The sequence below is a fragment of the Chiroxiphia lanceolata genome, chromosome 27 (genome assembly GCF_009829145.1).
Source record: "Chiroxiphia lanceolata isolate bChiLan1 chromosome 27, bChiLan1.pri, whole genome shotgun sequence".
Lineage (NCBI taxonomy): Eukaryota > Metazoa > Chordata > Aves > Passeriformes > Pipridae > Chiroxiphia > Chiroxiphia lanceolata.
This window is the reverse complement of record NC_045663.1, coordinates 4,838,085-4,865,963: the sequence shown is the minus strand read 5'-3', so window position 1 is coordinate 4,865,963 and position 27,879 is coordinate 4,838,085. Positions and strand designations below refer to the sequence as shown.

Below are 27,879 nucleotides of genomic sequence, written 5' to 3'. Positions count from 1 at the left end.
TCAACAGAAAACTCGTGGACCAAAGAAAAAAAAAAAAAGCACAGTTTGTCCCCTCCCGTCCCACCCGACCACCCCTCCCCGAATAATTATTACATTACTTCAAGAAAGAGTATATTTTTTTCATGCATAAATCAAATTCTCATCTTGTCTTTTTTTTTTTTGGTCTTTTTTTTTTTTGTCTTCTTTAAATTACATTTGAACACAGAACACATATAATAAATACTCTTGTACGACATGACTCAGAGAAAAGTAACACATCTGAACGCAAAGGTATCGTCATCATTATTAGTTTTTCTTTTTTTTTCTTTTTTTTTTTTAAAAGGACTTGTTTAAATATGAAATCTGTAAACTCCAAGGGTCCTTTTTTTTTTAATCTTTCTCTCTCTCTCTTTCTCTCTCTCTCTTTCTCTCTCTTTTTTTTTTTTTTTTTAAATCTTGAAACTATCCAGCTTTCATTTCCTTAACATTCAATATGTCTCCCATTGAACGCGTCAAAGAAATAAGAACATGCCGTCTTCTGCAAAATTATAATTTAACAGTATAAAGCTTCAAGTCACAAATTCCAAAAACTAGCTAAGTAATTTTTTTTTTTTTTTATCACATAAACTATACATTAAATATTTTGAGGTATTTCAGAGAACATTGTCAAAGGCTTGTAAGGTCTGTGCTGGGTGGAAAAGAAGGCTTTCTCCTGCATAGAGAACGTCTTTGGTATCACAAGCCATGTGGGAATGGGGCAGAAGGGGGGTGGCGTGGCCAGGGGGTCGGGCAAGACCTGGCCAAGGCAATAGTGTGGAGGGGGGGCAGGGGGGACAGGGGGGTGATGGGGTCGGGGAGGCTCTGACCTGCCCTCTCAGGTTTCCCAGTGGGACAGAGGACCCTGGGGGGGTCCCAGGTGGGTTTGCTCTCACCAGGGGTGGGTTAGAACCCTAAAATGACTGAATCACACAATCTCCTGGGTTGGAAGGGACCCACGAGGGTCACCCACTCCAGCTCCTGGCCCTGCTGTTGTGACAACCCCGATTCACACCAGGGTTGGCCCTGGGTGAGTTTGGTTCAACCCCAAAGGAGCCTGGACTGGGTGGGTGCCACGAAACCCAAGGCTTCCCTAAATCCTGGAGGCTGATCTGCAAGAGCATCTTCTCCAGCAGGTCCTCCTGCTGCCTTTGGCCAAAGCCAAGAGTCAGAGTGGAGCAGACCTGGCTGTGCTGACCTTCCCCAGCGAGCCAAAAACACCCCTCTGAGGACATGGAAAAGGCTCCTGCTGAAAGGTTTCCCAGCTCCAGACCATTCCCTACAGGAAGGGTTTGGTTTGGAGAAAGCCCAGGGTGAGGCTTCCCTTTCCCACTCCTGCCTTTGTCTCTCCAAACAGAAAGGCCACAAACCCTTCCCTGTGCTGCCAAAAAGGGAAACCAAAGCCCAGGTCTGAGCTGAGCAGGGAACAAACACCCCCTGAGGACACTCGTGTTGTCCCCTCGTGGAGCTGGGCTGGAGAAGGACACGAGGCAAAGCCTTTTCCCGGGAGCAATGTCCCCAGACACCGGGTCAGTGCTCCTGGGGCAAGAGGGGCTCGATGGAGGGTCCCAGGCTGGGGGACACGGGGACATCTGAGGGGGGGACACGCCGGGGGACCAGCACCTTTCCCGCAGCGGGCGGCGAGGGGGATGTTCTTCCTCTTCGATCAGGGCACGGGTCGGGGTCCTTTCCTTCATCCCAACACCCAAAGACTACAAGAGCTGTCGGAATCCCGTCCCTTCGGAGAGCTGAGGTAATAGTGAGTCTTTAGGGTCAAAGCAGAGGAGCAAAGAAATGGCCACACACCTTTGGTACAAGAAAAAGGCACTCATCTACCACGCTGCCATCCCGGAGCCGCTCGCTTGCCTTCTCCCTCGCTCTCTGGGGACTCTCAGGGCTGGGGGGGGTTGGGGGTGGCAGGGGGCTCTCGGTCGGGGTTTTGGGGGGGTCTCCCGGCCGGCCCGTCCGCGGGGAGCAGGGAAAGTGGCGTTTCCAGCACAGACCAGACAAGGCAACAAAATCTTTGGTATCAGACGTGATTTTCAAATCACAAAAATTGAAAACTCAAGTGAGGTAGCCTTTAGTCTCGGGTTCTCACTAGAAATGTCTTTGCATCCTTGAGGGCCTGTGGCATTTACTCTTTTTTTTTTTTCTTTTCCTTTTTTTTTTTTCCTTTTTCTTTCTTTTCCTTTTTTTCCCATTATTTTTTTTTTCTCCCGTGTGTGTTTTTTTGTTTTTTGTTTTTTTTTTTTTTCACTTCCCAAACCAAGGCCCCCTTCCTGGCTTTTCAGCCCTTGAATACTACTCGATGGGGTTCAGGAATCCACCGCCATCGTCACCACGTCACGACAAGACAAGAAGAAACAACATCAGGGGAAAAAACTCAGCGGCGGGGGGAGCGGGATCCCGGGGGAGGGGGGGTGAGATTGGCTTTGCCGACAGTTTTTTTGGGATGTGGGTGGCAAAACGCTGCGGCACCGGCCCCTTCCCGCCTCTCCCTCTCTCCACCCCTCTCTCCCGCCCTCTCTCTCCAGCAATCCATCGGTTTAGTTTGGTGTGACCGTGTCCATCGGACACCCCCGGCCCCTCCACCGCCCACCTACCCCAGGAGCTCTTTGGTTACCGACGTCCTCCGACCCCGCCGGGCAGGGCTTCGTGTGCAGGGTTTGTTTGGTTTTTTTCCTTTCTCTCTTCATCCTTTTGTCCTTTCTTTCCTCTTTTTTTTTTTTTTCTCTTTTTCGGTGGGGGTGCTTTTGTTTTTGGTTTTGGTTTTTCGTTTGGGGTTTTTTTTGTTGTTGTCGTCGTTGTTTTTTGGTTTTTTGGTTGGTTTTTTTTTTTTGGTGAACACGTACCCTTTCGTTTTCTTTTTCTCTTTTTTTTTTTTTTTTGTTTTTCCTTCTTTTCAACAAGGTGCCTTCCTGTGACACAACTGATCACTGGCAAAGTAAAGTGAATCGAAGAAACCGGAGCGCTAGAACACAGATGGGACTGTTTTACCCGCATAAATTCAAGAGTGTCCCTTTTTTTTTTTTTTTTTTTTTTTTTTTGGGTTGACGGTTGGTTTTGGAGGATTTGTTTTTTGGTTTGTTTTTTTTTTTTTTTTTCCCCAACTGGTGGGGGAAGGAGGGGACCTTGCCTCCCCGTCCATCCCCAAGCCTCTCCCAGCCCTTCCTTGTCCCCGGCAGCGGCACCTCCTGCTCCTCCCAAGGACCCCCCGGGCTGGCAAGGAGCCCTCGGGGGGGTGGGACAAGGGCTGATTGCGAGGGTTTGGCCTCGTGATTGCTTTTTTATATGGCACAAGTCACCATCGAGAGCTCGGAGGAAACGATCCCTTTGAAGCTTAAGTACCTTTTGCTCCAGAAATTCGCGTTTTAAGGCAGGTTGTTAATTGGCACAAAAAAAAAAAAATCTGCTGTCTTTTTGGTGAGTTGCCGGTCTTGGAGTCGAGCTTGTTTGGTTGTGGTTTCTGTTCTTATTCCTTTTTTTTTTTTTTTTTTTGAGGGTTGTTTTCTTCCCTTTCGATCTCATCGGGGAGTTTTTTCCCCCCTTCTCACACCCAGGGCTGGATTTTGCCACCAGATCCCTCGGATTTTTCTTTTCCCACCGAACACCGACGTTGGTTCTCGGAAGGGAAATTTGGCTTTGTTGGTTTTGTTGTTGTTGGGTTTTTGGTTTTGTAATTTCTTTGGTAACAGAGATGAAGGAGGGGGCGATGGGAAGGGACCATAGTGTGTGTTGAGGGGCGGATGGGGTGAGACACAAAGCCAAGGAATCCGCTTTGTCCGTGTCCCTTCCTCACCCGAAAAGCGAAACCAGAAATCCAGCGGCGAAAGGTGGAGCCAATCACCAGGGAAAGATCAGATCCTTCGCTCCAAGTCTCTCCTCCCGTCTCCTTTCAGACAATTACTAATTTCAAATACCCGATTTCTGTAGCTAAAATGTGCTTCTTTGACCTGCTTGGGCGCCAGGCGACGCGGGGCAGCCGCGGGTCCCTCCGGGGGACGTTCGGGTCCGTGGAGGCGACTCCTTCGCCAGGGAGGTTCTCCAGGAGGGATCTGGGATGGGGGGGCTCTCAGGGGGTCAGGGGGGTGTGCGTGGGGGGCCGGGGTGTGGGTGCTCTTGGGGCGTCCTGGGGAGGATCAGAGGAAGGTGCCCGTGGAGGAGGCGGAATGGCCTCAAAAAACCCTCCAGGGAGGGAAGCGCCGTGTGTCGGTGGCAGGGAGGGTCTGACTGCCTCGGGGAACCTCAGGGGGGTAAAAAACTTCAGCAGCCAGAAAGCTGGCAGGAGCCTGGTCACTCTCCAGGCACGGCAGGAGCATTGTCCTGCTCATCCTCATCCGAACCACAGGCCCTGGTTCAGTGGGGCTGTGCCACAGCCCAGCCCGTGAGGCCACTTCTTGTATCTCCCCCAGCTCTACCCCTCCACTGTGGGAGCCACCAGGGTGGCTGTGATCGAGGTCAAGGTTGGTTGGGGGATCAGAGTGTGCCCCTCCCTCCAAAAACCCTCGTGGGCAGGTGAAGAGAAGGTTCTGTGATCCCCAAGGACCAGGGATGCTTCCAAACAGCACCTCTCTCTCTCTCTCTCTCTCTCTCTCTCTCTCTCTCAATCTCTCTCTCTCTCTCCCTCTCTCTCTCCTTCCACCCCACATCATCCCTCCCCTCACTCCACACGGGTTTCCTCTGAGCCCTCCCGGGGACGGAGCTGACCTGGTGGCAAACCCTGTCCCTGCTCAAGGAGCCGGGAGGACAAGGCAGCAGGACGTGGCACGAGGCCCCACACCCGTGGACGACGCCCATCCCAGGGTCTGGGAGGCTGACAGACCCACGGCATCCAAAAGCACCCACCCCGGCCGGCTCGGGACACACGTGTGAGTCTGGGGTTGGCTTTGGCATGAGGGGGATGTCCAGGAAGGGGCGGGGAGGGCTGGGGGGACATCATGCTTTGGAGAAAGTGCTTGTAGAAGACGAGGGGACTCCGGGGTTGGCGCCTGGCTCCTCCTGCCAGCGGTTCATACACCGCCGGCGGGCGTTCATGAAGAAGTTGCTGACGGTGTTGAGCTCCAGGCCCAGCTGCTGGGAGATGGTCATCTGCATCTCCTTGGACGGGCGCTTGTTCTCCTTGAAGATGGCGATCAGGGTGCGGCGCTGGAGGTCCGTGAAGACCAGCCGCTGCTTCTTGGGCTGCAGGCTCCTGTCCTTCTGCTGCTCCTGCTCCTTGCGTTTGCAAGCTGGGGGGTGTTCAAAAGAGAGAACAGGGCCGTTAATCGGTGCCCACCGCCCCGGCCCGCTTGCAGGGACCTCCCGAAAACCAGGGAACTTGCTGGCTCGTTGCCCACCAAGCCCCAGGCCACCTCCCTCCTCTTCCTCCCCTGCGCCTTCTGAGCCTTCTGAGCACCGTTTGGTGACACCGGTGTGACAAAAGCCTGGGGGAAGCCCATCACAGGCCCAGGAACAGCCCAAAGTCTCAGCATGTTCAGCTGACTCTGGGACTAGAGACTGAGGAAGCTCCTGGACTGCTCTGCTCCCACAGCCTGGCTGTTGGGACCTGCTCCATCCCTAAGTTTTGGGGTTGTCCATGGACCTCCATCCCTTGCTGCACCCTGGAATGGTCTCCCTTGCCTCCTCGTCACCTCTGAGGATCTCACTGGGGGACTCAGGGAATGGATGTCTCTTGGTCATCACATCCAGCTGCCAGCTCTGGAATGCAGGAAGGACACAGGGATGTCATGGGAAGGTCTGTCTGCAGCCTCTGGGTCCCATCAGCCTGGAAGGACCAGTTGCGGTTTCGTGGTTCCACCTGCTCTGGGAAGGGGTTTTCCTGACTCTGGAGGCTGGAGAACAGCCTGAACCACCTGAAGCTCCAGGAAATTCCATCTTGCCTGTGTTCCTTTGCTACAGATCCTTTGGCACATGTGTCAGCACTAAATTAAAACCCTACAGGTTTGGCTTAAGCCAAAGGTCAGCACAGAGGGGCTGTCACACGGGGAGGAACTGTGAGAGGCAGGAAAGCTCCCCTGGCCCCACCAGGCTGCAAGAAGGCAGGGAGGAAGGCAGGTACTGATAAATATATGAATTCTAATTGTGGGAATATCAAGCACACTGTTGGTGGAAGAGGTGAGAAAAGGTATTTTCCTAGAAAATTCCAGAATGGTGGAGGTGGCTGATCCAGTCCCTGCTCAAAGCAGGGCCAGCCTTGAAGCTGCCAGGGTTCAATCAGGGTGCTCAGGGACTGTGCAGGACTGAACCAGATCTGTGTGGGCACTGCAGGAGGGTGAGATGCCACAGGCAAGGCAGGGCATGGATCTGACCCTGCGAGGCTGGGGACAAACATTTCCTCCTGGAAAGCTCAGAAAAGACTGAGTAAACCACAGATTAAAGACTTTCCAAAGACAGTCCACTCTTGCCCAGGGCAGCAGCAGTTTTTCAGCCTTTGGGGTTTCTTGGCTCAGACCTTCCAAAGGATTTTACAAGGAGGGCACAGGTCCTGAGATATTTGCTGTCTGGGTGCTGTCTGAGGCTGCTTCTCTCAGGCACTTCCAGGAGCCTCTTTGACCTGGTGCACAGGCCGTGGAGGGGCCAGAGGCCAAGGCTGAAAGCTCATGGTGGCACCTCGTGTCCCAGGGACAGGTATTCCCCTCGGGCCAACGACCTTCCTGCTCCCAAACACACCCCTACAGCCAGCTGAGGGAAAGGGGAGGTAGGTTGTAGTCCAGGAGGAACAGGAGGTGCTGAAGCCATTTCTTCCTCACTGGAAAACGAGCAAAGACTTCTCTGATTTGCCTTCAGCTGCCTCCACTACAAGTGTTCTTCACACACCCTGAACTAACAGAGAAGGATGATATCCACCCCTTCCACCCAGAACCAGGGAGAACTAGAGCTCAGGGAAGCAGGGAATTCATCCAACACTGTTTCCCCAGCTGCTGGGCTTGGCCCCTGCCCTGTCCCCACGTGGAGTCACTGGTCTCACTGCTGTTGGGACAGGGCACAGGAGGCACCAAGCTGGGCACAACCAACCCCACTCAGTCCAAATCAGCTCTCCCTGGTTAGTGGAGAACCTTCCCCTCCCCTTCTCCCCCCCCCCAGGCAGGTTTGGCTGCAAACCACCATCCTTAGGGACAAAGGGACAGTCTGAGCCCTGGTGGTGCTGGGGGGACCCTGTCCCAGGGGTACCTCACTCAAACAGCCCAGCAGAGAATGTGGAAACCTACCCTATGACCATCAGATGCTTGCAAAAAAAAACAAACAAAAAAAAGCCTTTATAGAAAATTTGACTTTTTTTTTTTTCCCCACACATGAATTCAAAACCAAACAAACAAAAAAAAAGAGACCCGCCCACTCTCCACCCCCAAATCGAACAACAAATAGAAAAAGTCCCCCCCCCACCACTGCACGTGCACATTTGGAGCAGCCCATCCTCCCCCTGGGTGCCCCTTGCCCACCCACCACGTGCCCTCCCGGAATCCTCCCGGGATCCCCCCAGAGCCCCCCCGGGGTCCCCCAGCATGGTCACCCCCAGCCTCGTGCTGGTGGCACCGCTGGAACCTCGTGGGCTCCTCACAGGGCTGCACTCCGCAGGGATGGCACCGCGGGGGGATCTCTGCCCCGGGGACTCACGGCCGGCTGTAGGTGTGTGCAAACATCCCCCCCCGCCCCGCGGGACCTGCGGGGGACGTGACCCCTGTGGCAAACCCCCCGGGATCCAGGCTGCCCTCTCGCCCTCCCGCCCCTTGGCACCCACTCCCCAGGCAGCCTCAGAGCCCGCGTTCCAGCTTTCCAACCTCGCATTCCTCCCCCCCCCCCCCCCCGCCCCCATTCAATTTTTAGGAGTGATTCTTACAAGCCAGTCTCCCATTAATAACTCAAAGCTCCGAGGCAAACACGAACCATCAGGGGCTTGCTGCCAAAACTGGGCTCCCGCAGCAAACCTGGTGCCGGGTGTTGCTCACACGCAGGTGACTCCCCGCTCCACGCCCCCCATCCCCCCGTTATTTTTGGCCTCCTCGCACATTTCCTGTGCTCGGTTTGTTTATTTATTAATTTCGGTTTGTGCTGACGCAGCCCCCCAGCCCTCTCCCCCGGCTCAACCTAATTACAGCTCCGCGCGGCCGGGATCGATAGTGACGCTGCTCGGATCTATTTACGGGGCCATCAACCCCCCAGCGGAGGATCTTTTTCCTATTCCCCATCCCCTGGGCGCTGCTTTCCCAGGAAAGCTGGAGAGGGGGGCCCGTCCCCGTGTCCCTGCAGGCGCTGGGGTGGGGGCAGCAGGGACACGGCTCCGACCCCCGCCCAGGCCAGCGCTGGGTGAGGGGGTTTCTTTGTGCTTCAAAATCCCTTTTTTTCCCCCTCAAGTCCTAAGATCCAAACGACCCATCCCTGGCTCAACGCTTTTGTTTTCTGTCGCGTCCTTCCCGGGTCTCTGGGCTCGGCCGCGGACCCTGGGGATGGGGACACGCTTCCAACCCCCCTCCCCAAAGCTTGTGCTGCTCCTCCAGGGCACGGGAGATCCTGGGGGGACCAGGACCGACAGTGGGAGGGGTGCACTGAGGTCTCCCGTGGCCAGGGTGACGCTCTGTTGGCCAGTGAGGGGTTGAGTTCTCCCACAAGGGAGGTTTTCTCCTCGCCCCATCTCTCCCCAGCTCATTCCGCGACCTCCGCGCCTCCAAAACCAGCCGAAGAGCCCAGAAGTGACGAGGAGGGGACGCCAGACACGGCGGGATGGGACAGCTCCCCAGATCCCCTTCCTTCCGCGTGCCATCCAAGCGATATCCCAATCCTTGCGCAGCTGATCCGGCTGTGGAAAAACCACGGGGAGCGAAGGCAAGGAGGAACCTCGAGAGGAAAAGCAGGAGGACAGACCCCGGGAGCAGAGGCATCCCACCCAGTTCTGCGGAGGGTTTCTGCCTCCCCGGAGCCTCCTGTCAGAGGGAGCGCGTTTTCCTTGGCTTAACCTTGACAGCTCCGAGCGAAACATCTCCCAAATCATTTCAGGGGGGACCATAATAGACACAATCAAATGGCTGCTGCTCAGAAGCTGCGATTATGCCTCGCAGCGTGAACTCCGCGAAGCATTTAACTAATACCCGATGGCTTTGCCGGCTCCCAGCCCCGCCAGCCTCTGCTTTCTCTATTATACCCGCAAACCTCTGTTTTCTCGGCCCCGGTGCGCTCTCCCTCTCCATTCACTTGCAATACAACCTGTAATTTTCTGCCCACTTTGCTTAAGTGCTGGTGATTTGTTGAAATCACAAAAGACAGCCAGGGGCTCTCAGAGCCGGCGTGCCGGCCGTAAGCGAGGTTAGGGGGAGGAAGAAAAAAAAAAAACCAAAAACAAACAAAAACCCCACCGGGTTTTCTCTTTTTCTCCTTGTCAGATCGTCTTCCGGGGGTGGAAGGGGACCCGGGGAGAATTTAGGGGCTCAAAGGGAGGTGGTAGAAGGGGTGGAGAGGGGGAGCCTGGAGGTGGTTCTCCGGGTCAAGATGGGTTTCTGTGGTGCAGAGGTGGGATGGGCTCGTTCCACTGGTGGGCACAGGGTGGGAAACGGCCCCGAGCAAAGCTGGTTTCTCTCCACAACTTCAACGTGGGTCCAGCCCGTGGGCTGCCTCAGCTTCCCCCTCTCCTTGAAGGGGCAGGGGGATCTGAGAGGAGGTTGTAGCCAGGTGGGGATCAGTCTTTTGTCCCAGGTAACAAGTGACAGAACAGGAGGAAATGACCTCAAGTTGCACCAGGGGACGTTTAGATTTGATATTAGGGAAAATTTCTTCATGGGGAGGGTTGTAAATCATTGGAACAAGGTGCCAAGGGAAGTGGTGGAGTCACCATCCCTGGAAGTGTTGAAGGGTGGATGTGGCACTTGAGGATGTGGTTTAGTGGTGACCATGGTGGTGGTGGTTGGACTTGATCCTAAAGGTGTTTTCCAGCGATTCCATGGTTCTGTGATCTCACTCTCACCGAGAAGGGGGGGAGTTGTAGGGTTTGCAGTGGGTGTTGCTGGTTCAGCCCCTGTCCCAATATTCTGGAAGGTTTGGGAGCTGCAGCTCTGGGCAAACAGAGATGAGCCCAGAGCCCCACACAGGATCTGATCCTGAGCGGAATCAACCTCGTGGCATCTGCTGGAGCAGAGCCTGGAGCAGAGATCAGGGGCTTTCATCTGCAAACCAGAAATCCTTTGGTCCACACTGGGGTTGCTTGGGGCGCTGAGGCAACAGTGAGAGGTTGGTTTGACTTCTCTTTGCATTGCAGGAAAAGAGTCCAAAGAGATTTGCCACAAATAAGCATCTCCAGCAGAAATTCAGGTCTCCTCCAGCAGGGAGGACACAGTGCTGACAGGACAGCCAGCAGTGCACAGGGCAGGCAGAGTGTCCAAAAACCAAACCCAACTTTCTTCCTTCCCCCCCTTTTTTTTTTTTTGTTTTTGCTTAGGCCCCATTTGATCCCAAACACTGATGAACAGACAGGGCAAAGGGGTTGTGGTGTCAACCACAGAACACATGGGGCAGAGCCTGTCCCCTCACTGCCCCCCCCGTGATCCCCCAGATTTCAGCAGCACATGATCAAAAAAAAAACCAGCTTTGGGGCTCCAAAACCTGTGGGGAGCTTTGACTGCCGTGGTCCCACAGCATCTGACAGCTCTGGAGTGAAAACACAGGTCAGAGGCCACCCGGAGCCTGAGAGACGTGGTCGGGAGCTGTGACGTGTCTGCAGAGCTGCAGCCTCACATTCCTGCCCGCCTGGAGTGGCCCTGCTCCGGCCAGAGCTGCCGGTGCCACACGTGTCCCTGTGCCACGGGGCTCTGCTCCCCCCGGTGCCCCTGGTTGCTGCTGGAGTTTGAGAGCCCCTGGTCATTGGTATGCAGGCAGTGCTGCAGGGGGAGCAGCTTCCCCGAGCCCAGCAAATTAAATCTTCCTCTGAACGCTGCAAATGAGGAGATGAGCTGAGACAAAGCGCTCGTTATGTGCGTTTTCCTTCCCCGGCCGAGGGCTTCGGCGGCTCCTTCCAGGGAGCACCTCTGAGCCACCTTATGGCCCACATCGACCTCCCTGGCACATTCCAACAGTCCAGGGGCTTCCAGGGGCTGGCAGGTGGAGGGAAAGGGTTGGAAATGGAAGCACAGGTCCTCTGTCCTCTGCTCAGGTGGCAACGGTCCTTCCTGAGAGGGGGGTCTCACCTCTTCCCGAGCTGGGATCAGCAGAGGCTGCTGGAGACCAGCAGAGCAGTGATTCCAGCCCCCAGGACACCTCGTTTCCTCTCCTGCACTTCTCCAGCTTGGTCTGGTTTTCCATGGATGGCATTTCCAGGCATTTTTCAGCCTGGAAAGCAGAGGAGTCTGTCTGGTCTGAGGGTGGGTGAAGGGACACAAAGAAGCTGTGGTGGCTCCAGCCATGCTCGGCTCCATCCCTCCACATCTGCCCTGTTTTTATCCTTGTCCTTGCCAGGGGAGCTGCTCCCGGCCCTGGGCTGAGCCAGCTGCACCAGACCCTTCTCAGGGACACACAGACAGTCTCAGATGACTTAAAAAGGTGAGTTTGATGTTAAAAGCACTTTCCTTTCTGCAGAGGTTTCATTTTTCACTTGCTTTTCCAGACACTTTCATAACAGGGGACCTGGTGGCTCCCTCTGCTCTCCACAGCCCCCGGGGAACCAGGCTCAGTCCCCAGCTGTGCCCTCACATCTCCTGGAAAGTTGCTTCCCCTTTTTTGTCCTATTTCCTCCTTTTTTAGGCTTTTTTTTTCTGGGCCAGGATTGGCCGCTTTTATGGCTCTGGTCACAACTGTCACGAGCTGCTCGAGGCTCATGCTGCCAGCACGGCCCGGGAATGGAGCAGCTGCCAGGAGAGGTGCAGGGCCGGGCAGAGGAGCCCCGGGAGCGCTCCCGGCTGCTCCTTGTCCTCACTCTCCTCCCGAGTCACAGCCACTTAGTGTGACGGGAGCAAATTGGTGCTAATGAAGTGCCGGAGTCGGGCAGGGCCGGCAGCGCCGCGAGGGACGGCAGCGGCGGGGGAAGGTCGTTGCCTCCTGGGAGAGAGGGAGGATCCAGGGATGGAGGAGGGGGTGCAGCCCGAAAACCCCTATCTCCCGAAATAAATGTTCCTTGGAGTCGGTGATGCTGGTGCTCAGTTCTGGCGCGAGAGCCCCAGAGGCAGAATCAGAGGGGAAAGGGGGAGTTTGAGGTTGGATTTGGTGGTGGGTGGGTTGGGGTTGGGTTGGATCTCAGGGAAAGGTTCTTCCCCCACAGGGTGCTGGGGCACTGCCCAGGCTCCCCAGGGCAGTGGGCACGGCCCCAAGGCTGCCAGAGCTCCAGGAGCGTTTGGACAACGCTCTGAGGGACAGGGTGGGATTGTTGGGGTGTCTGTGCAGGGCCAGGGGTTGGACTGGATGATCCTTGGGGGTCCCTTCCCACAGGAAGCCCAGGATATTCCAAGATTCTGTGATTCTATGAGAACCAAGTAATGCTGGACACGAAGCCTGTGATGGGAATCAGGGATGAGTGACACCCCCGTGACCCCCATGGTTGTGGGTCCTGTGCCTTCCACTCTGTCCTTGCTCCTTCGTGCAGGAAAGCAGCAGCAGGGATGTCCCTTCAGCATCACCTCGGGCTCAATGATTCCCATCAGCCTGGTCCTGCCTTCAGCAGCTCCTGGATCCTGCACTCTGAGCTGGGATGAGGAATGTATTTCATCGGAGCTTGTGTTGTTCCTGAGATTCCCTCAGCAGAAACTGTGTCCAGAGAGGGCCCAGGGCCATCATGAGCCATGGAACATGTGCTGGAGAGAGGGGAAAAGCGGTGGGGGAAGAAAGCCCAAGAGTTTTCCGCATTTCCTGATTAAATCTGGTCTCGGTGCATTTATGGGGTGTGAGATGGGAAGGTCCCTCAGGGTTTGGCCGAGTCAATCCTCAGTTGGCTGCTGGATTTCTTCCCGTGTGGTGCAGTGAGAACCAGCACAGTCTGTAATCCTGCAGGTTGCAGTGTCCCAGGTTCGTGTCTCCAGAACCCTCTGGGACAAGAGCTGCTCCAGGTTATCCCTGACAGGGACAAGAGCTGCTCCAGGTTATCCCTGACAGGGACAAGAGCTGCTCCAGGTTATCCCTGACAGGGACAGCGGCTGCTCCAGGTTATCCCTCAGCTCCAGCAGGCACACACCCAGCCTGACTTCCATGCACTGAGGATGGATTTGGGCAATTCCAGCCACAAGCATGGACTGGGAGAGGAACTCATGGAGAGCAGCCCTGGGGAGGACTGGGGGTGCAGAGGGATGAGAAGCTCCACATACCCTGGCCACATGTGCTGGCGCCCAGAAACCCCCGTGCCCTGGGCTGGTCCCACAGTGTGGGCAGCAGGGCAGGGGGGATTCTGACCCTCTGCCCCCTCAGGTGAGACCCCCCTGCAGAGCTGCCTCCAGCCCTGGGAACAACAGCACAGGGATGTGGAGCTGCTGGAGAGAGTCCAGAGGAGGCCACAGAGATGCTCCAAGGGCTGGAGCCCCTCTGCTCTGGAGCCAGGCTGGGAGAGCTGGGGGGGTTCACCTGGAGAAGAGAAGGCTCCAGGGAGAGCTGAGAGCCCCTTGCAGGGCCTAAAGGGGCTCCAGGAGAGCTGGAGAGGGACTGGGGACAAGGGATGGAGGGACAGGACAAGGGGGAATGGCTTCCCAGTGCCAGAGGGCAGGGCTAGATGGGATATTGGGAAGGAATTGTTGGCTGTGAGGATGGGGAGGGGCTGGGATGGAATTCCCAGAGCAGCTGTGGCTGCCCCTGGATCCCTGGAAGTGTCCAAGGCCAGGTTGGAGCCACCTGGGCTAGTGGAAGGTGTCCCTGCCCATGGCAGGGGGTGGCACTGGATGGGCTTTAAGGTTCCTCCCAACCCAAACCATTCCATGATCCCATAACAGCGACAGGACCCCACTCTGCAGCTCTCAGGGTCTGGGGGCTGCTCAGGGCTGAGGTGGCCCCGTGGTGCCCCAGCCTGGCCCCTCAGGTGTGTCCCTGGCACACGGTGACAGCTGAGGGGGGGTCCCAGGGTCCCACCCCCATTCCGGAGCGCTGCTCCTTCCCACCCCCCGCAGCCGGGAATGGTTTGTTCCTCCCCGCCCCCCCCCCAGCTGCGATGGTCCGTCCCCGCCGCTCTGGCGCCCCCCTGCGGACGGTCGGCCGTTCCCCCCCCGGGGCGGTGCCGGTGGTACCGCCCGCCCCCCCCCCGCTGCCCAATGGCTCGGCCCTGCCCCCCCCGCTCGGTGCAATGGGCCGGTCCGGCCGCTCTGGGCGCACGGGGTGGAGCGGTCCATGCGCGTCCCGCGGGGGGGACAGGGGGAGGCAGCCCCCAGAGCCGCGGGAATGGCACTGCCCGGCCCGGGTGCGGGGCAGGGGAGCTCCGCGTGTTCCATCACAGCTCCATCACTGCCTTTCGGTGCTCTGTCAGTGCCCCATCGCTGTCACAGCGCTGCCACACAGCGCCCCATTATTGTCCCAACACTGCCCCACCTCTGCCCTATGGCTGTTCCATCACTGCCCCACAGTGCCCCATCACAGCTCCACCACTGCCCCATCGCCGCCCAATCTCTGCCCCATCACTGCCCCCAAATTGCACAAAAACTGCCCCATCACTGCTCCATCACTGCTCCAAAACTGTCTCATCACTGCTCGGTCGCAGTTCCATCACTGCCCCATCAGTGCCCCAATCTCTGCCCCCTCACTGCTCCATCCCAGCTCCATCACTGCCCCATCACTGCCCCAAAACTGCCCCATCAGTGTCCCACAGATGTCCCGCTCCCCATCACTGTTCTGTCATTGCCCCATCACTGCCCCATGGCTGCTCATCCTCACGCTCTCTACAGTCCCATCTCTGCCCCATCACTGCCCAATCTCTGCCCCATCTCTTCCCCGTCCCTGCCTCAAAACTGCCCCGAACCTGCCCCAACAGCGCCCCAACACCGCCCCATGGCTGCTCCACTGTCACCCTCTCGAGTGTCCCATCAGTGCCCAGTGACTTCCCCATCGCTGCCCCACCACGACCCGTCACCGCTGCACAAACACGGGCAGGAGCAGGAAAAACACCCCATGGCCCCCACCCAGCCGCCCAACCGCCACCCCCAGCCCCTCCAGGATCCCCCTGTCCCCCGGGGGTCCCCCCATGGCCCCCACGCGTGGGGCCGGCGCGGCGTGGCCGGCGCTAAGCCAGTGACTCTTAATACACCGCTCCGGCGTTATTAGTTCAGCTCCCCAGGCGTCTCCCGCAGTAATTGCACTGATCTGCCAGGGATTATGCGCTGCCACTGTAACGATGGATGATGTTTTAATTTGAGCCGGGCACCTCCTGGGAGGGCAGGGCGGGACCGAGACCCCCCGAGCGCCGGGGGGGCCGCAGAGCCCGGCTGGAGGGTCGCGCTGCCGGCCCGAGGGGAAGGGGCTGCCCAGGGGAGGGTTTTTAGAGTGAGGAGCAGCCAGAAACCTGAATCCGACTGGGTGACCGAGCATCAGGTGATGCCCCGGCTGGGAGCTGGGCCAGCTTTTTGATGGAGTCCCAGCGCTGGGACACCAGTGATCCCGGCTGGACGGGGTTCAGCATCCCCCGAGCGGCTGGGAGGGGGCTTTTCCCACCTTTCCGACTCCCAGATCTCTGCTGGAGGGATCAAACGGCCACCCTGGGCTGTGTCTCCTGTCCTGCCGAGAGGGAAGTCCATGGGAAGAAGGGCTGGAGCTTCCTCCCATCCAAACGCAGCAGAGAAAGCGCCCCCCCGCCCCCCTCAGCGTTCCCTTTAAAAATGACCCCCACACCGAGCTGTTCCTTCTGGTAAAGCAGCAATTAATCACGGCGAGCATGGGATAGATTTGTAATCAGCTCCCCCCTCCCACCGCCCCCATTCCGCAGCCCTGGGTGTTTTTCCTGCCCCCCCCAAGTGGGGCCGGGGCCAGCGCAGCCCATTGATCCTCCCGGATCGATTTTATCGAAACTCCCACGAGTGGCTTTAACTGCGTGTTGGATATTGCTGGCACATCACTTTGATGGCGACGTGACCGGCGGGAGCTCGCGGGTAGGTTTGCAGGGAGGGCTGCGGGAATGGGGGGGTTATTCCCGCGTTATTCCCGCGTTATTCCCGGCGTTATTCCCTGCGCTGGGAGCTGCCCGTTCCCCGGGTTTCTCCCCGGAGGTGGGAGGGTGAAATGAGGCGGCACACACGGGGGAAGTAGGTTTGGGGGGGTCGGGGTTAAAGGGGTGGTTTCTCTCGGGTAGATTTCATTGCCGGCTGGGAAAAGGGGTTGGGGGGTAAAATGGGTTGAGAAGGAAAAAAGGGGAAAGAGGAGGGGAGGGGGAAAGAGAAGAAAAAAGAGAGAAATAAGTGTCAAGAGAAATGAGAAAAGAGAATAGGAAAAAGAAAAGAAAAAGAAAGAGGAAGAAAAAAAGCAAAAGGCAGAAAAGGAAAAGGCGGAAGAAGAAAAGGAAAAGGCAGAAAAGGAAAAAAGGAAAAGGAAGAAAAGGAAAAGGCAGAAAAGGAAAAAAGGAAAAGGAGGAAAAGGAAAAGGCGGAAGAAGAAAATGAAAAGGAAGAAAAGGAAAAAAGGAAAAAAGGAAAAGAAAGAAAAGGGAAAGGAAAAGGCAGAAGAAGAAAATGAAAAGGAAGAAAAGAAAAAGGCAGAAGAAGAAAAGGCAGAAAAGGAAAAGGCAGAAGAAGGAAAGGAAAAGGAAGAAAAGGAAAAGGAGATTCAGAAGAAAAAATAAAAATAATAAAATTTAAAATGAAAATAAAAATTAAAATTAAAAATAAAAATAGGACAGCAAAATACGTAAGAAAAAAGGAAAAAAGAAGAAAAAAGATAAAAAAAAGAAATATGAGGGAAAAGGGAGAAAATAAAAGGATAAATATAGGAAAAGAGGAAAGAAAAAGGGGAAAAAAGAAAACTTAAAGGGGAGGAGAAAAAGAGAAAAAAGAGAAAAGGTAACAAAAAAAAGAAAAGGGAAAAAGGAAACGAGGAGAAGGAAGAGTAAAGGGAGGCAGAGGAGGGAGCGAAGGGACCCGCGGGGTGTCCCAGCTCTGCCCAAGCCCAACCCCAGCAGCGCCTTTGTTTCCCTCGCTATTCCCCCTTTCCCTTCCTGCCCGTTCTGTCCCGTTCCTGAGGAACAGGAGGCACCCCAGGGAGTCTCTGCCAGGTGACGGTGGCGCTGCCCAGGGGCTGCCCCGTCCCACCCCCGGCACCCGGGACCCCGCTGGAGTGAATCCATGTCCGGGGGAAGCACAAACCCTCCACAAACAGCCCGGAAAAGCCCCGGGGCAGGAGCTTGGGAGGGATGTCTGAGCCCCCCAGTTCCCCAAATGCCCCCCTGAGGTCCCTTTTCCAGGAGGGTGACGGAGCTGTGACCCCCCCAGCCCCGAGGCTGAAGGACCCAGCTCACCCCCAGCACCCACCAGCGGGGCAGCTGCCTCGGGACAGCGTCAGAAACCAGAGCAAATAAATCCTCTGTGTTTTCCTCGGAGGTGCTGGAGGCAGAGGGTTGACTGGGAGTCACGGATTTGGGGTGGAAAAGGCTGTGCCGGCTTTGGGGAGATGCTTCCAAGTTTTCTCCAGGCAAAGCAAGCTGGTTTGAAATCAGCACTCCTTGAATAAGTGCCCTGATTTGGATGATTTGTTTTCCAGTTTCTCTTTTTTTTCTGGCTGCCCCTGTGTGGGTGAGTGGCTTTGGGGGATCCAGCAGGAGCCTCCTGTGCAGGAGCTCCCCTGGGAATATCAGGGTAGGAATATCGGGGAATATCAGGATCGCTGCCTTCCACTTCAGAAATGTCATTAAAATCCTCAAGTTTGGCCCCCAAAAAGAGAATTAACATCAGGCATTGATCCAGGGATCCATTTCCAGAGGCCCTCCCTTGGGGAGACTCCGAAGCCCGGCAGTGCCACCATCCCAGCTCCCTCCTCCTCCTCACCCCCTGCGAGCCGGGAGGGAGGCGGGGAAGGGACCCCCATCCCAGGGGGGATTTGGGAGCACAAACCACATCAAGCATCACCTTTGGGACAAACTGGACCAGATACTTGTCCATCCACCCAGTAAAACCCAGGGGGGATCCCATCCTGTAATTTATCCCGGGGATGGTCCAGGGCAAACAAGGGACCCTCAAAAATTGGGAAAAAATACAGAGCAGGGCCAGACCCCCAGAAAGATTCCGAGGGGTGGAATGTTGTGTCCGCCAGTCCTGTGCCGGGCTCTGGGATGCTCCGCAGCGGGAGCAGCATTCCCGGCGGCAGAGCCGAGCCGCTGATATCTCTGTCAGCCCCTGATGGTATCGCCCGTCAGCAGCTCCCAATACACTTGCAAATTTATCCCTAATGGAGAGAGTTTGCTCGTTACCTGCTCTTTATCGGCCGAGAGGAGCGAAGGGGCATCGCTCCCCCGGAGCTCATCTCCAGCTGAAAGGTTCAGCTGTTCCGTGGCACCCCGGAGTTCCTGGGATTCAATAACCCGGTGCTGTTCTCCTCACCCACACTCTGTCAGAGCAGCCTCACCCCCGCTCCTCCCTTGGGGAAACCGAGGCGCGGGGGGGATTTGTGGAGGCTCGACCTCTCAAATCACATCACGGCTCGTGTCCCTTTGGCCACTTGGTGTGGGGAGGGGGGACAAGGCTTTGGGACGGTTCCCAGTGGCCAGAGCCAACCTTGCCACGCATCTTGGCCTCCCCAGACTGTGCCCTCCCCGTGCCAGGCGTTGCTGTGGGGGTTCCTTGGGGTCACCATCACCTCTGAAGACTTTGGCATGAGGTGTTTCTGCTAATTTTGGCGTATTTGGGGTTTTTATAGGGTCCCTGACAGCCAAACCTGATGCATCATATTCCCAGCTGTGTCCTCAGAGCTGTGCCACACACTGAGCCCTCTCAGCACACCCCAACCCTGCCAGCCCCCAATATTTGGGGCTCCCTGTGTTCATCCAACAGCTGGAGACCTCAGTTCTCCTCCAGGCTGGGTGGGAGACCAGCAGCCCCCTGCTCCCCTCACTACCTCGTCCTGCAGAGCCCTGCCTTGCTACCACTGCCCGTGCCAGCAGCAGCAGAAAAAGCTGCAACCTGCTCTTCCTTCATTTTTTTTCCAGTCAGGATGTTGGGATTTTCCTACAAGAAAGGAGATTCAGCCAATCCCAGCCTTCCCACAGCAGCCCCTGCTTTCCCCTCTTCAGGCTTCTGCTCCATACAGGGATTTTCCACCTCCTTCTCCCAGGTTGGGCAGAGCTGAGCCACCCCCAGCCTCTCAGGGGTGACAAGGCTTCCAGTGAATCCCAGAGGATTCCCTCCTGATGGTGATTTCTGTGCCTTGGGTTTGGGAGCAGAAGCAGAGGAGGGACAATCACAGAGACACAGAACCGAGGCAGGACGGCGGGTCCAGGTCGTGTCCAACACAGGGCAGTGGTGGTGGCATCTCCCATTCCCTGGGTTAGAGACCAAGGAGAAAATTCCACCCCCAGCTCCCCAAAATTCCACCCCCCAGCTCCCCGGAAGTCCACCCCCAGCTCCCTGAAATTCCACCCCCAGCTCCCTGAAATTCCAATCCCCAGCTCCCCAAACTCATGTCACGGTGACACCGAGTCCTCCCAGGTGGAGGAAACCAGGGCAGGGTTTGGTTGGAGCACCAGAGTCCTGCAGGGAAGGGCTTGGAGGCAAAACCCTGGGGATGAGAAGGTGAAGAAAGAATTCTCTGATCCCAAATGAGGGGGTAAAAATTTGGTACCCACGGCGGGATGGGGACAGGGAATATGAGCATCCTGCAGCCAGAGCCCCATTTTTGCTCTAACAAATCATTGCCTTCTCTGTGTCCCGACTTCACCACCTGTGAAACACTTGGAACCCCAACTTCTCCCCTCACTGAACACCCTGAACCCCATCAAATCCCTTTTAAATGATTTCTGAACCTCCTCCTCTTGCTCTGCAGAAACCAGCAGTACTCAGAGCGTCGGTGCAGATCCCTAATGGAACATATCTGTGTGTTAAGGTTGAGTTATTGAGGTCATTCTTGAAATCCTGCCCCTCAATTTTAATATTGGGTCTTTATTTTTTAAGTGGTCCCTCCTTCCAGCACCAGAGAATCCACGTTGCCTTTTTGTTTCGCTATTATTTAACGACCCCTAATGTTTTAAAAATCCATTTCTCTCCTGTCCAACCCTGCCCTGGTTTACATCTTGCTGGAGATGCTCTGTATCATTCGAGGTATTAACGAGATTTTTGAATTTCCATTAAATCAGCAAAATGTGCTGCTTGATGGCCACGGCCCTGCACGGAGCCAGGAATAAATGCACTCCCTGCCAAGACCTGCTGCCAGCTGCTCCCCAGCTCCTCGCTGCCACTGCACATTCCTGCATCGCTCTCATTGCACCGCTTTTGGCTCAGGGTGGATGGGCTGGAGGGGAAAATTTTTGGCTCCAACTTCCCTTTTTGGCCAGTTTTCAAAGGCAGGGCTTGGCCCAAACCCCTCGGTGCTGCCGTTGGTGCTGTGCAGGAGCAGGGCAGTGGCCAAGAGCACATCTTGGGTTGATGGGACACATCCATCCTGGGCTGATGGGACACATCCATCCTGGGCTGATGGGACACATCCATCCTGGGTTGATGGGACTCATCCTGAGTTCATTTAAGCCTCAGCTTCATGTTAAGCCTGAGCAATTTGGACATCTCAGCTCAGCTCCAAAAAGGAGCTGGGACTGAGCTGAGTGGGTCTGTGGATATGGGGTGGGGGTAGAACAAAGCTGTCTGATGCCTCCATCCCCTATTCAGGGTGCCAGTCTCCTGCCTGAACCTTCCCAAGAAACCTCAGGGAATCAGACACATGGGGGGAAACTCTTCTAGTGGCTGGGTCCAGCTTCTGTCAGAGCCAGGGAGGCAGCGATTCCCGCCGGGAGCAGAGCCCACCCTGAGGCAGTGGAGCCCCAAATTGCACTCCAAGGTCTGGAGCAGGAGGACAGGTTGGATTTCCAAATCCCCACCGAGCTGCCAAGACCCCATCCTTTCAAACTTTTCAAACCCCTTCCTTTCTGATGGGGTTTATTTTAATTTCCCCTCTTATTTTCTGGTGAGTGTTGCAGGTCAGCCCTCACCCCCTGCCCTGGGCCCTGGGACGGCCCTGCCTGAGGGGCCCTGGGAAGCTCCTGCAGGGATTTTTGTTTCCTTTACACCCAGGTGATGCCCAGGGCAGGGCGAGATGTTCCCATGGCAGGAAAACAGACACCCAGGCCCTGCCTCTGGTCTCCTCCTGCCTTCCCCATCCCTGCTTTTTTGGCACCGAGGAAGCTGGGCTGAAAACCCAGCCATGGGAGCACAGAGCTGCACGGCTGCCCCTCCAGAGCCACAGGCTCCCCCAGCCCTGCAGCTGCCTCTGAGCAGAATGAGAAAATATTGGATTTGTTTTCTGAACGAAGGAAAAAAAAAAAAAACCAACAAAAAAAAATCCAATATTCTGTCTGCACTCGCAGACTCCGTGCCTGGTTATGGCAGGAAAATGCTGTAAATCTCCCCTTTCCCTACCAGCTGGGGAAGAAAAACCCATTTTCATTTAATATTCTTATTTTTTCTCCTCGTTTAAGCCCCATCATTTTGCAGGCAGCTCTGCAGTCTCTTTGTTGACCAGGGCTTAAACCTGCTCTCCCGGCTCCCCCGACCCCGGGAAGTCGCCTCGCACACCCTTCCCAGCAGCTCCCAGGCAGCGGCAATGAGATTTTAATAGATGTATTTTCAAATTAGTTCTGGGCCTTTCAAGACTTATCAGTTAAATGAGGTTTTTCAAATTGATTCAAAGGTCACTCCGAGAGTTTTCTCTTCTCTGTTATCTCTCCCTTATGGTTTCAGTGGCGATTGACAGGACAAGGAAAAAAAAATATCACCCCCATGTTGTACACCCAGAAAAAGATAAACCCAACAAAAACCCACCCAAAATGTGACACACACACACCCACTCCCTAAAAAAAAAAAAAGAGGCCGCAAGAAAAGCCCTTGTTACGGCCCCCGGGGCTGGGGGTCCCTCCCGGGCAGGCGACGAGCAGAGCCCGGGGGGGATTTGGGGAGCAGCATTTGGGTGACCCCACGGACACGGGGGGGGTTGTGCGCGGTTCTTTCCTCCTCGGGGGGGCGGGGGGAGGAACCCCATTTAATGTTTAACCGGCGGGAGGTTTATTGGCCCCTTCTGACGCGCAGCTTGGGAGCAAACAGGGAAACAGCGGCGGGCGGAGCGAGGCGGCCCCGCCGCGCTGATAAGGCGGCGGCGCGGTGCGGGGCGCGGTGCGGGGCGGGGCAGGGACAGGGCCCGGGGAGCTGCGGGACACGGTGCGGGACACGGTGTGGGACACGGTGCGGGACACGGAGCCCCCGCGGAGCCAGGCAGGCCGGCGGTGGCCGCTCGGCGCGGGCGGCTCCGCACGGGCGGCCGAAGTTGCCCGTATTTCGTGGAATGCCAGAACGCTTTGGATCAGAAGGGACCTTACAGATCATCCGGGTGCAACCCTATTAACGTGCTAAAAAAATAATAAAAAAAAAATTAAAATCAAATCAAATAATAATTTAAGAAAAAAAAAATTAAGAAATTTAAGCAAAAAACCGAACCGAAACAAAATGACCCCACTTTTTCTTTTTCCCCAGCGGGAACAAGGGTTTCTCTCCTTTCCCGATTATTTCTCCGACTCCCCGGGCCGGGAGGAGCCACTGGGAGCCTGGACCTCCAAACTCCCGTTTTTCCCCCTTTTTACTGCGGCGAATCCCTTCGCTTCCGATCCCCTAAAACCTCCTCGCGGCCGCGGCGCCTTTTCCCCGTCGCTCCGCGGCCACGCGCGGATCGAAAGCAGCGAAACCGGCCGCGATTTCCGGGCCGGAGCTGCGGTCGGGCCAAAGTCGTTTGAAAGAGGCTGAAATTAAAACAAAACTAGTGAAAAAAAAATGTATATCTATATTTGAGTATATCTAAATGTATCTTTTTTTCTCCCAGAGGTTTTACTCAGCGCGATCTTGTCCCTCATTCTGGCAATTCTGTGTATTAATTCACAGTATTAATTAGCGACGTTAATTATTGGTGTTGTCAAAGCTCTCGGGCATTTGCCTTGGCCGAGCCCCGAGATCGTGTTCGCAGTTTCAGGGTGGTTTTGAGTTTGTTGTTTTGGTCTTTTTTTTAAATAACGACGGTTCGTACTGCGGCGGCGATTTGCTCGGGGAAGAAATTCCTTGGAGGAGAGGAAAAAGGGAAGGAAAAAGAAAAATAGAAAGAAAGAAAGAGAAAGAAAGAGAAAGAAAGAGAAAGAAAGAGAAAGAAAGAGAAAGAAAGAGAAAGGAAAGGAAAGGAAAGGAAAGGAAAGGAAAGGAAAGGAAAGGAAAGGAAAGGAAAGGAAAGGAAAGGAAAGGAAAGGAAAGGAAAGGAAAGGAAAGGAAAGGAAAGGAAAGGAAAGGAAAGGAAAGGAAAGGAAAGGAAAGGAAAGGAAAGGAAAGGAAAGGAAAAGAAAGGAAAGGAAAGGAAAGGAAAGGAAAGGAAAGGAAAGGAAAAAACGAAAGCAAAACAAAACGAACACAAAACAAAAAATAGAAAACGAAAAAATTAAAAAGGAGAACGAAAAACCGGGGGAGGGAGCAAATGGAAAAAATAAAAAGAATTGTGGGAGAGGGAAAAGGAGAAGCAAATGCAAAAGCAGAAGGAATTGCCCGGCTCAGGGAGCTGCCCAGGCCTCCGGCCACAGCCCGCGGCCCCCCCGTGACCCCCGCGGGGTGAATTCCACGCAAAGACACGCGGGGAAAACCACGGGAGGGGGGATCGAGCCAGGGACGAAGGAAGGCGGCGGGCGGGGAGCACCGTGTCCCGAAAGGGACACAACGACGTTGTCGCCCTGCCGAGAAACGACCACGAGCGAATTTCCTAGTCCTGAGTGTCGGGATAAATCCCTGCCGGGGAGGGGGGTTTCCACTGACGGGGAGGGGGCGCTGGGATGGGAGCCCACCCACAGACGCGCGTGGCAGGAGGGCACCCAGGGACACGCCTGGTGGGAAGGCACCCACTGCCCTCCGCGGACACGCGGGGCGGGAATGCAGGAGCGCACCCGCGTCCCGCATCATCCCACGGGGACGAAGCCGACGCCTCTTTCGCCCCCAGGGACGGGGTGTAGCGGGTGGGGGTCGGAGCCGTGCAGGGACCCCAAAAAGCGCCACGGGGGGAGCTCTCCCCCACCCGCGGGCCCTCACAGGCCTCGTGGGGCGGTCGCGAAGTTTGTGGCGCTGAATCTGGAGCGGGGCCGCGGGGGCTGCGGCCGCGACGTGGGGTCGCAGAGATGAATGGCCCGAGGGACGGGTGGGCACCGCCAGCTGCTGCCCAGAGATTTCCCCGTGGGACCCCCCCCTCTTTTGCAGGGTCCCTTGGGGCGAGCAGAGCCAGAGGGAGCGGCGGGAGCTGCGCCCCCCCCGTCTCCCGGCTGAATAATTAATGGTTCATCTGCGGAAGGGGAGGCGGGATGGGGGGAACTGGGGTGGAAAGAGGAGAAAAGCGGCGGGTGCCATTTATAGGGGCCCGGCGTGGGCATCGATCCGCGACTCACTGACTCGGACTAATCCATCAGATGGACTCCTGCGGCCGGGTGGCCCCGGGCCGGGACTAGGACCGGGACCGGGACCAGGATCAGGATCAAAACTAGGAACAAATAAGAATAAGAATAGCAATAGGAGTAAGAATAGGACCAAGTATAAAACCAGGACCAGGAATAGGAATAGGACCAGGAATAAGAATGGGAATGGAATCAGGAATAGAACTATGATCAGGACCAGGAATAGGATCAAGACCGGTACCAGCCCTTCCCCCGGCCGTGCCCCGCGTCTAACACTCGGGTTTTTTTCACTTTTACTGGGAAGGAAAAATTCCTCTCTCTGCCCAGGCGAGGAAAGGGTCCCTTCCCTGTTTGCCGGAGGAGGGGGGGTCGGTTTGCAGCCATCCAGACCCATCCAGACCCCTCCAGGCCTCCAGCCCGGGGCGGCCTGAAAGGACGAGCAAGCTCAACCCGCGGCCTCGGTGCGGCTCGGGCTGGGGGGAATTCTCCTGCATCGATAGAGGGGCTCGGGTACGGCCCCCCCAGCGCGACCCCCTCCCCCAGACCCCGCTGATCGGGGTGGCCGGGCCGGGGCTGAGCCCGAGGGGCTGGAACGGGCCCCACGGCCGGGCCCGAACGGGCGAGACGGCGGCAGGAGCGAAACGAAAGCGGGTCCCAGCGGGGCCGGGCACCGGGAACAAAGCGGCGGGGCCGGGGGGCAGCTCGGCCGAGCCCCTCCACGAGCCGCGTGGGGCGGCCGGGCCCCCGTGGGGAGCGGGTTCAACACGGGTGGATTCATGGCGGGCGATGGGGCCGGGGATTTGCTGTGGGGTTTTTCCTGTTTTCACAGAAAGCAAATGAATAAACCCCGTTCCCGGGAAATCTGGGGGGTTAATTCTCGTAAATAATGGGGACATGGCGTCCCTGGCGCCGGGGGAAACGACGCTGGGGAAGAAAAACCATTTTAAGGAGAACAAACCTCCCACGGGGGCGGGAGGAGCGGAGCGGTGGCAGCGGGGACAGGGACCCTCCGAGCAGGTAGAGGGACAGGGATTCCTGGCCCGGGCTGGGGACCAGGACCCCCCGAGGAGGACCAAGAACAGGGACCCCTCCGAGCTTCCTCCAGCTGCAGCCGCCTTTTTATCATCATCATCACGGTTATATTATTATTATTATTATTATTGTTATTATTATTATGGAATTATTTATTATTATTTCCAATTCTGGCGAGGCAGAAGCCCAAGCCCGCTGCTCAATTAGCCCCAACAACGGGAGCATTAAACGGCCGATCGCGGCAGTGTTTAAATCTTTATTTACCAGAACCTTGTAAAGCCAGGAACAATTTGCATTCTATTAACTGCTTTTCAATAGGGCATCGACTGGAACTAAAAGATGCCACTACCCTGCCCTAATTAAAGAGCAACTGAATTACACTAAATACATATGAACGCTGCTCTCCCCCATAAATAACGGCGGGTCCTCGTCGCTGGCTCTGCCCGGCTCCACGGAGAGCTCGGATTTCTTAAAACATAGATTAAAAATCACACACGCGTGTTTTCTCCGCCACGGCTCGGCCCCGTGGAGCCGAGAGCTCCGGCCCTTCCCCGGGGAAGCGGCTCCGTGCCGGGGGTGGTGGGTCACACCCGGGCATGTCCCCGCTCGCCGTTGACCCCTCTGTTCCCCTCCCTCCGGCCTTTTCCCCCGCGACCCCCGCCCTCCCTCCGCGCAGAAAAGCCGCGTTTCTCCAGCGAAGCCTCGGCCCAGCGCCGGCCCGAGGCCGCGGGGATCGGTGCTGGGGGATCCCGACCCCGCCGGGAACCGGAGACACGGGGCGGGGGTCCCGTCCCTTCTGCCGAGGGCAGCCGGTGCCCGGAGGGAGCGGAGCGCGGCCCCGGAGGGGTGGCCCGGAGCTTCCCCGGAGCGCGGCCCCGGTACCGACCGCGGAGGAGCTCCAGCAGCGGCCCCGGGGGCCGGACACTCCCGGGGCCAAGCGGCCGGTTCGGCGGGACCGAGAGGGAAATGCCCGAGGCAGGCGGACCGGGGAGCGGCGGCAGCTCCCGGCTCCCGCCGCCCGCGATCCCGCACCTCTGGCGGGCAGCAGCAGGCCCGGGGAGCCGGGGGGTCGCCGTAGATATAACTCGCCTTAAATCTAAATCCCTTTCCTTTGGTCTTAATGTTACAAACCGGGTCGGTAACACCCGGCCGAGCCAGACCCCAGTTCGCAGCCCGAAACCCTCGAGGGGTTCCCATGCGGGTTTGGCAGCACCCCCTGATCCCCCCGCCCGGAGGCGCGGAGCGGGCGGCCCGAGCCGAGCCGTGCCGTGTCCTACCTGCCAGCCTGAGCGCCGACATCCTCTGAAATTCCGGCTCCTGCAACCATTTCCACATCCTGCGGAAAGTCTCCCGGCCGGACTTGAGCTTACTCCAGGGCTTGGGGTTCCGCAGCAGGTCCGAGAGGGTCCCCTGGGAGCGGCACAAGATCCTCTGAGCGAAGATGGCCTGCGGGATGCTGTACCGCTTCAGCTCGGCCGTGATCCGCTGAGCCACCTCCTTGGTGTTGATCTCCTCCACCTGCCCGGAGCCGCCGGGCTGGGAGCCGGGGCCGGGCGCGGGGCGCTCCCGCTCTCCCAGCAGCGATGCTCCGGGCTGGCCGTGCGGGTGGCCGTGCGGGTGCATCCCGTTGAGCGGCGGCATCATGGCCGAGCTGGGCGCCGCCAGCCCCCGCGCCAGGTGCTCCTCGCCCCGGGACAGCATCGCGGCGTGCGAGTCGAAGCCGTTGGGCGAGAGCATCTTCTCGTTGGGCAAGTGGCCGGCGGGGCCGTAAGGGGCCAGCGGCTGCTGGGCGTTGTGGAGGCTGCCCAGCCCGTTGGGCAGCGGCGACAGGGGCTGCCCCATGGCCGGCATGTCCTTGGGGTAGTGGCTGTAGAGGTTGCCCATGGAGGCCAAGCTCCGCTCGTCGCGCATGAGGGTGAAGCTGCCGCTGACGTTGCCGGCCAGGCGCTGGTGCGGGTGGTGGTGGTGGTGGTGGTGGTGCGGGTGGTGGAACTTCTCCGAGACGGTGGAGATGGGCGGCAGGTGCTGCAGGGGGGTCAGCGTGGTGTAGGTGCTGCTCAGGCTCATGCCGGAGGGCGACTCGCAGGACATGCTCATGGCGGGGTGCAGCGGGGCGCCCAGGCTGTGCTCGCCGCGGTAATCGCCCCCCTCCAGGATGGAGGCCATGCCCGAGACCATGGCGGGCCGGCCGTGCGGCACCAGGTTGCGGTGCGAGCTCTGCCGCCCGTGCGCGGGGCTCAGCAGCTCGGCGGGCTGCGAGTGCGGGACGCCGTGCAGGCTGCCCAGGTTCTCCATCGCCAGCTCCAT

General features: G+C 57.1%; 1 protein-coding gene across 1 annotated transcript; it reads right to left on the bottom strand.

The window, feature by feature from the left end:
* Positions 1–4,628: 4,628 nt before the first annotated feature.
* Positions 4,629–27,879, bottom strand: ONECUT3 (one cut homeobox 3). The gene is made up of 2 exons (XM_032712131.1): positions 26,850–27,879; positions 4,629–5,243 (listed from the first exon to the last, which is right to left on the bottom strand). Exons 1-2 carry the CDS (start codon positions 27,877–27,879, stop codon positions 4,951–4,953), a joined length of 1,323 nt encoding a protein of 440 aa, XP_032568022.1. The 3' UTR covers positions 4,629–4,950.

Coding starts and splice junctions, on each gene's coding strand:
- ONECUT3 (XM_032712131.1), bottom strand. CDS start 27,879: ATGGAGCTGGCGATGGAGAACCTGGGCAGCCTGCACGGCGTCCCGCAC. Junction 5,244..26,849: donor GTCGGCGCTCAGGCTGGCAG/GTAGGACACGGC, acceptor AACACCCCCCAG/CTTGCAAACGCAAGGAGCAG.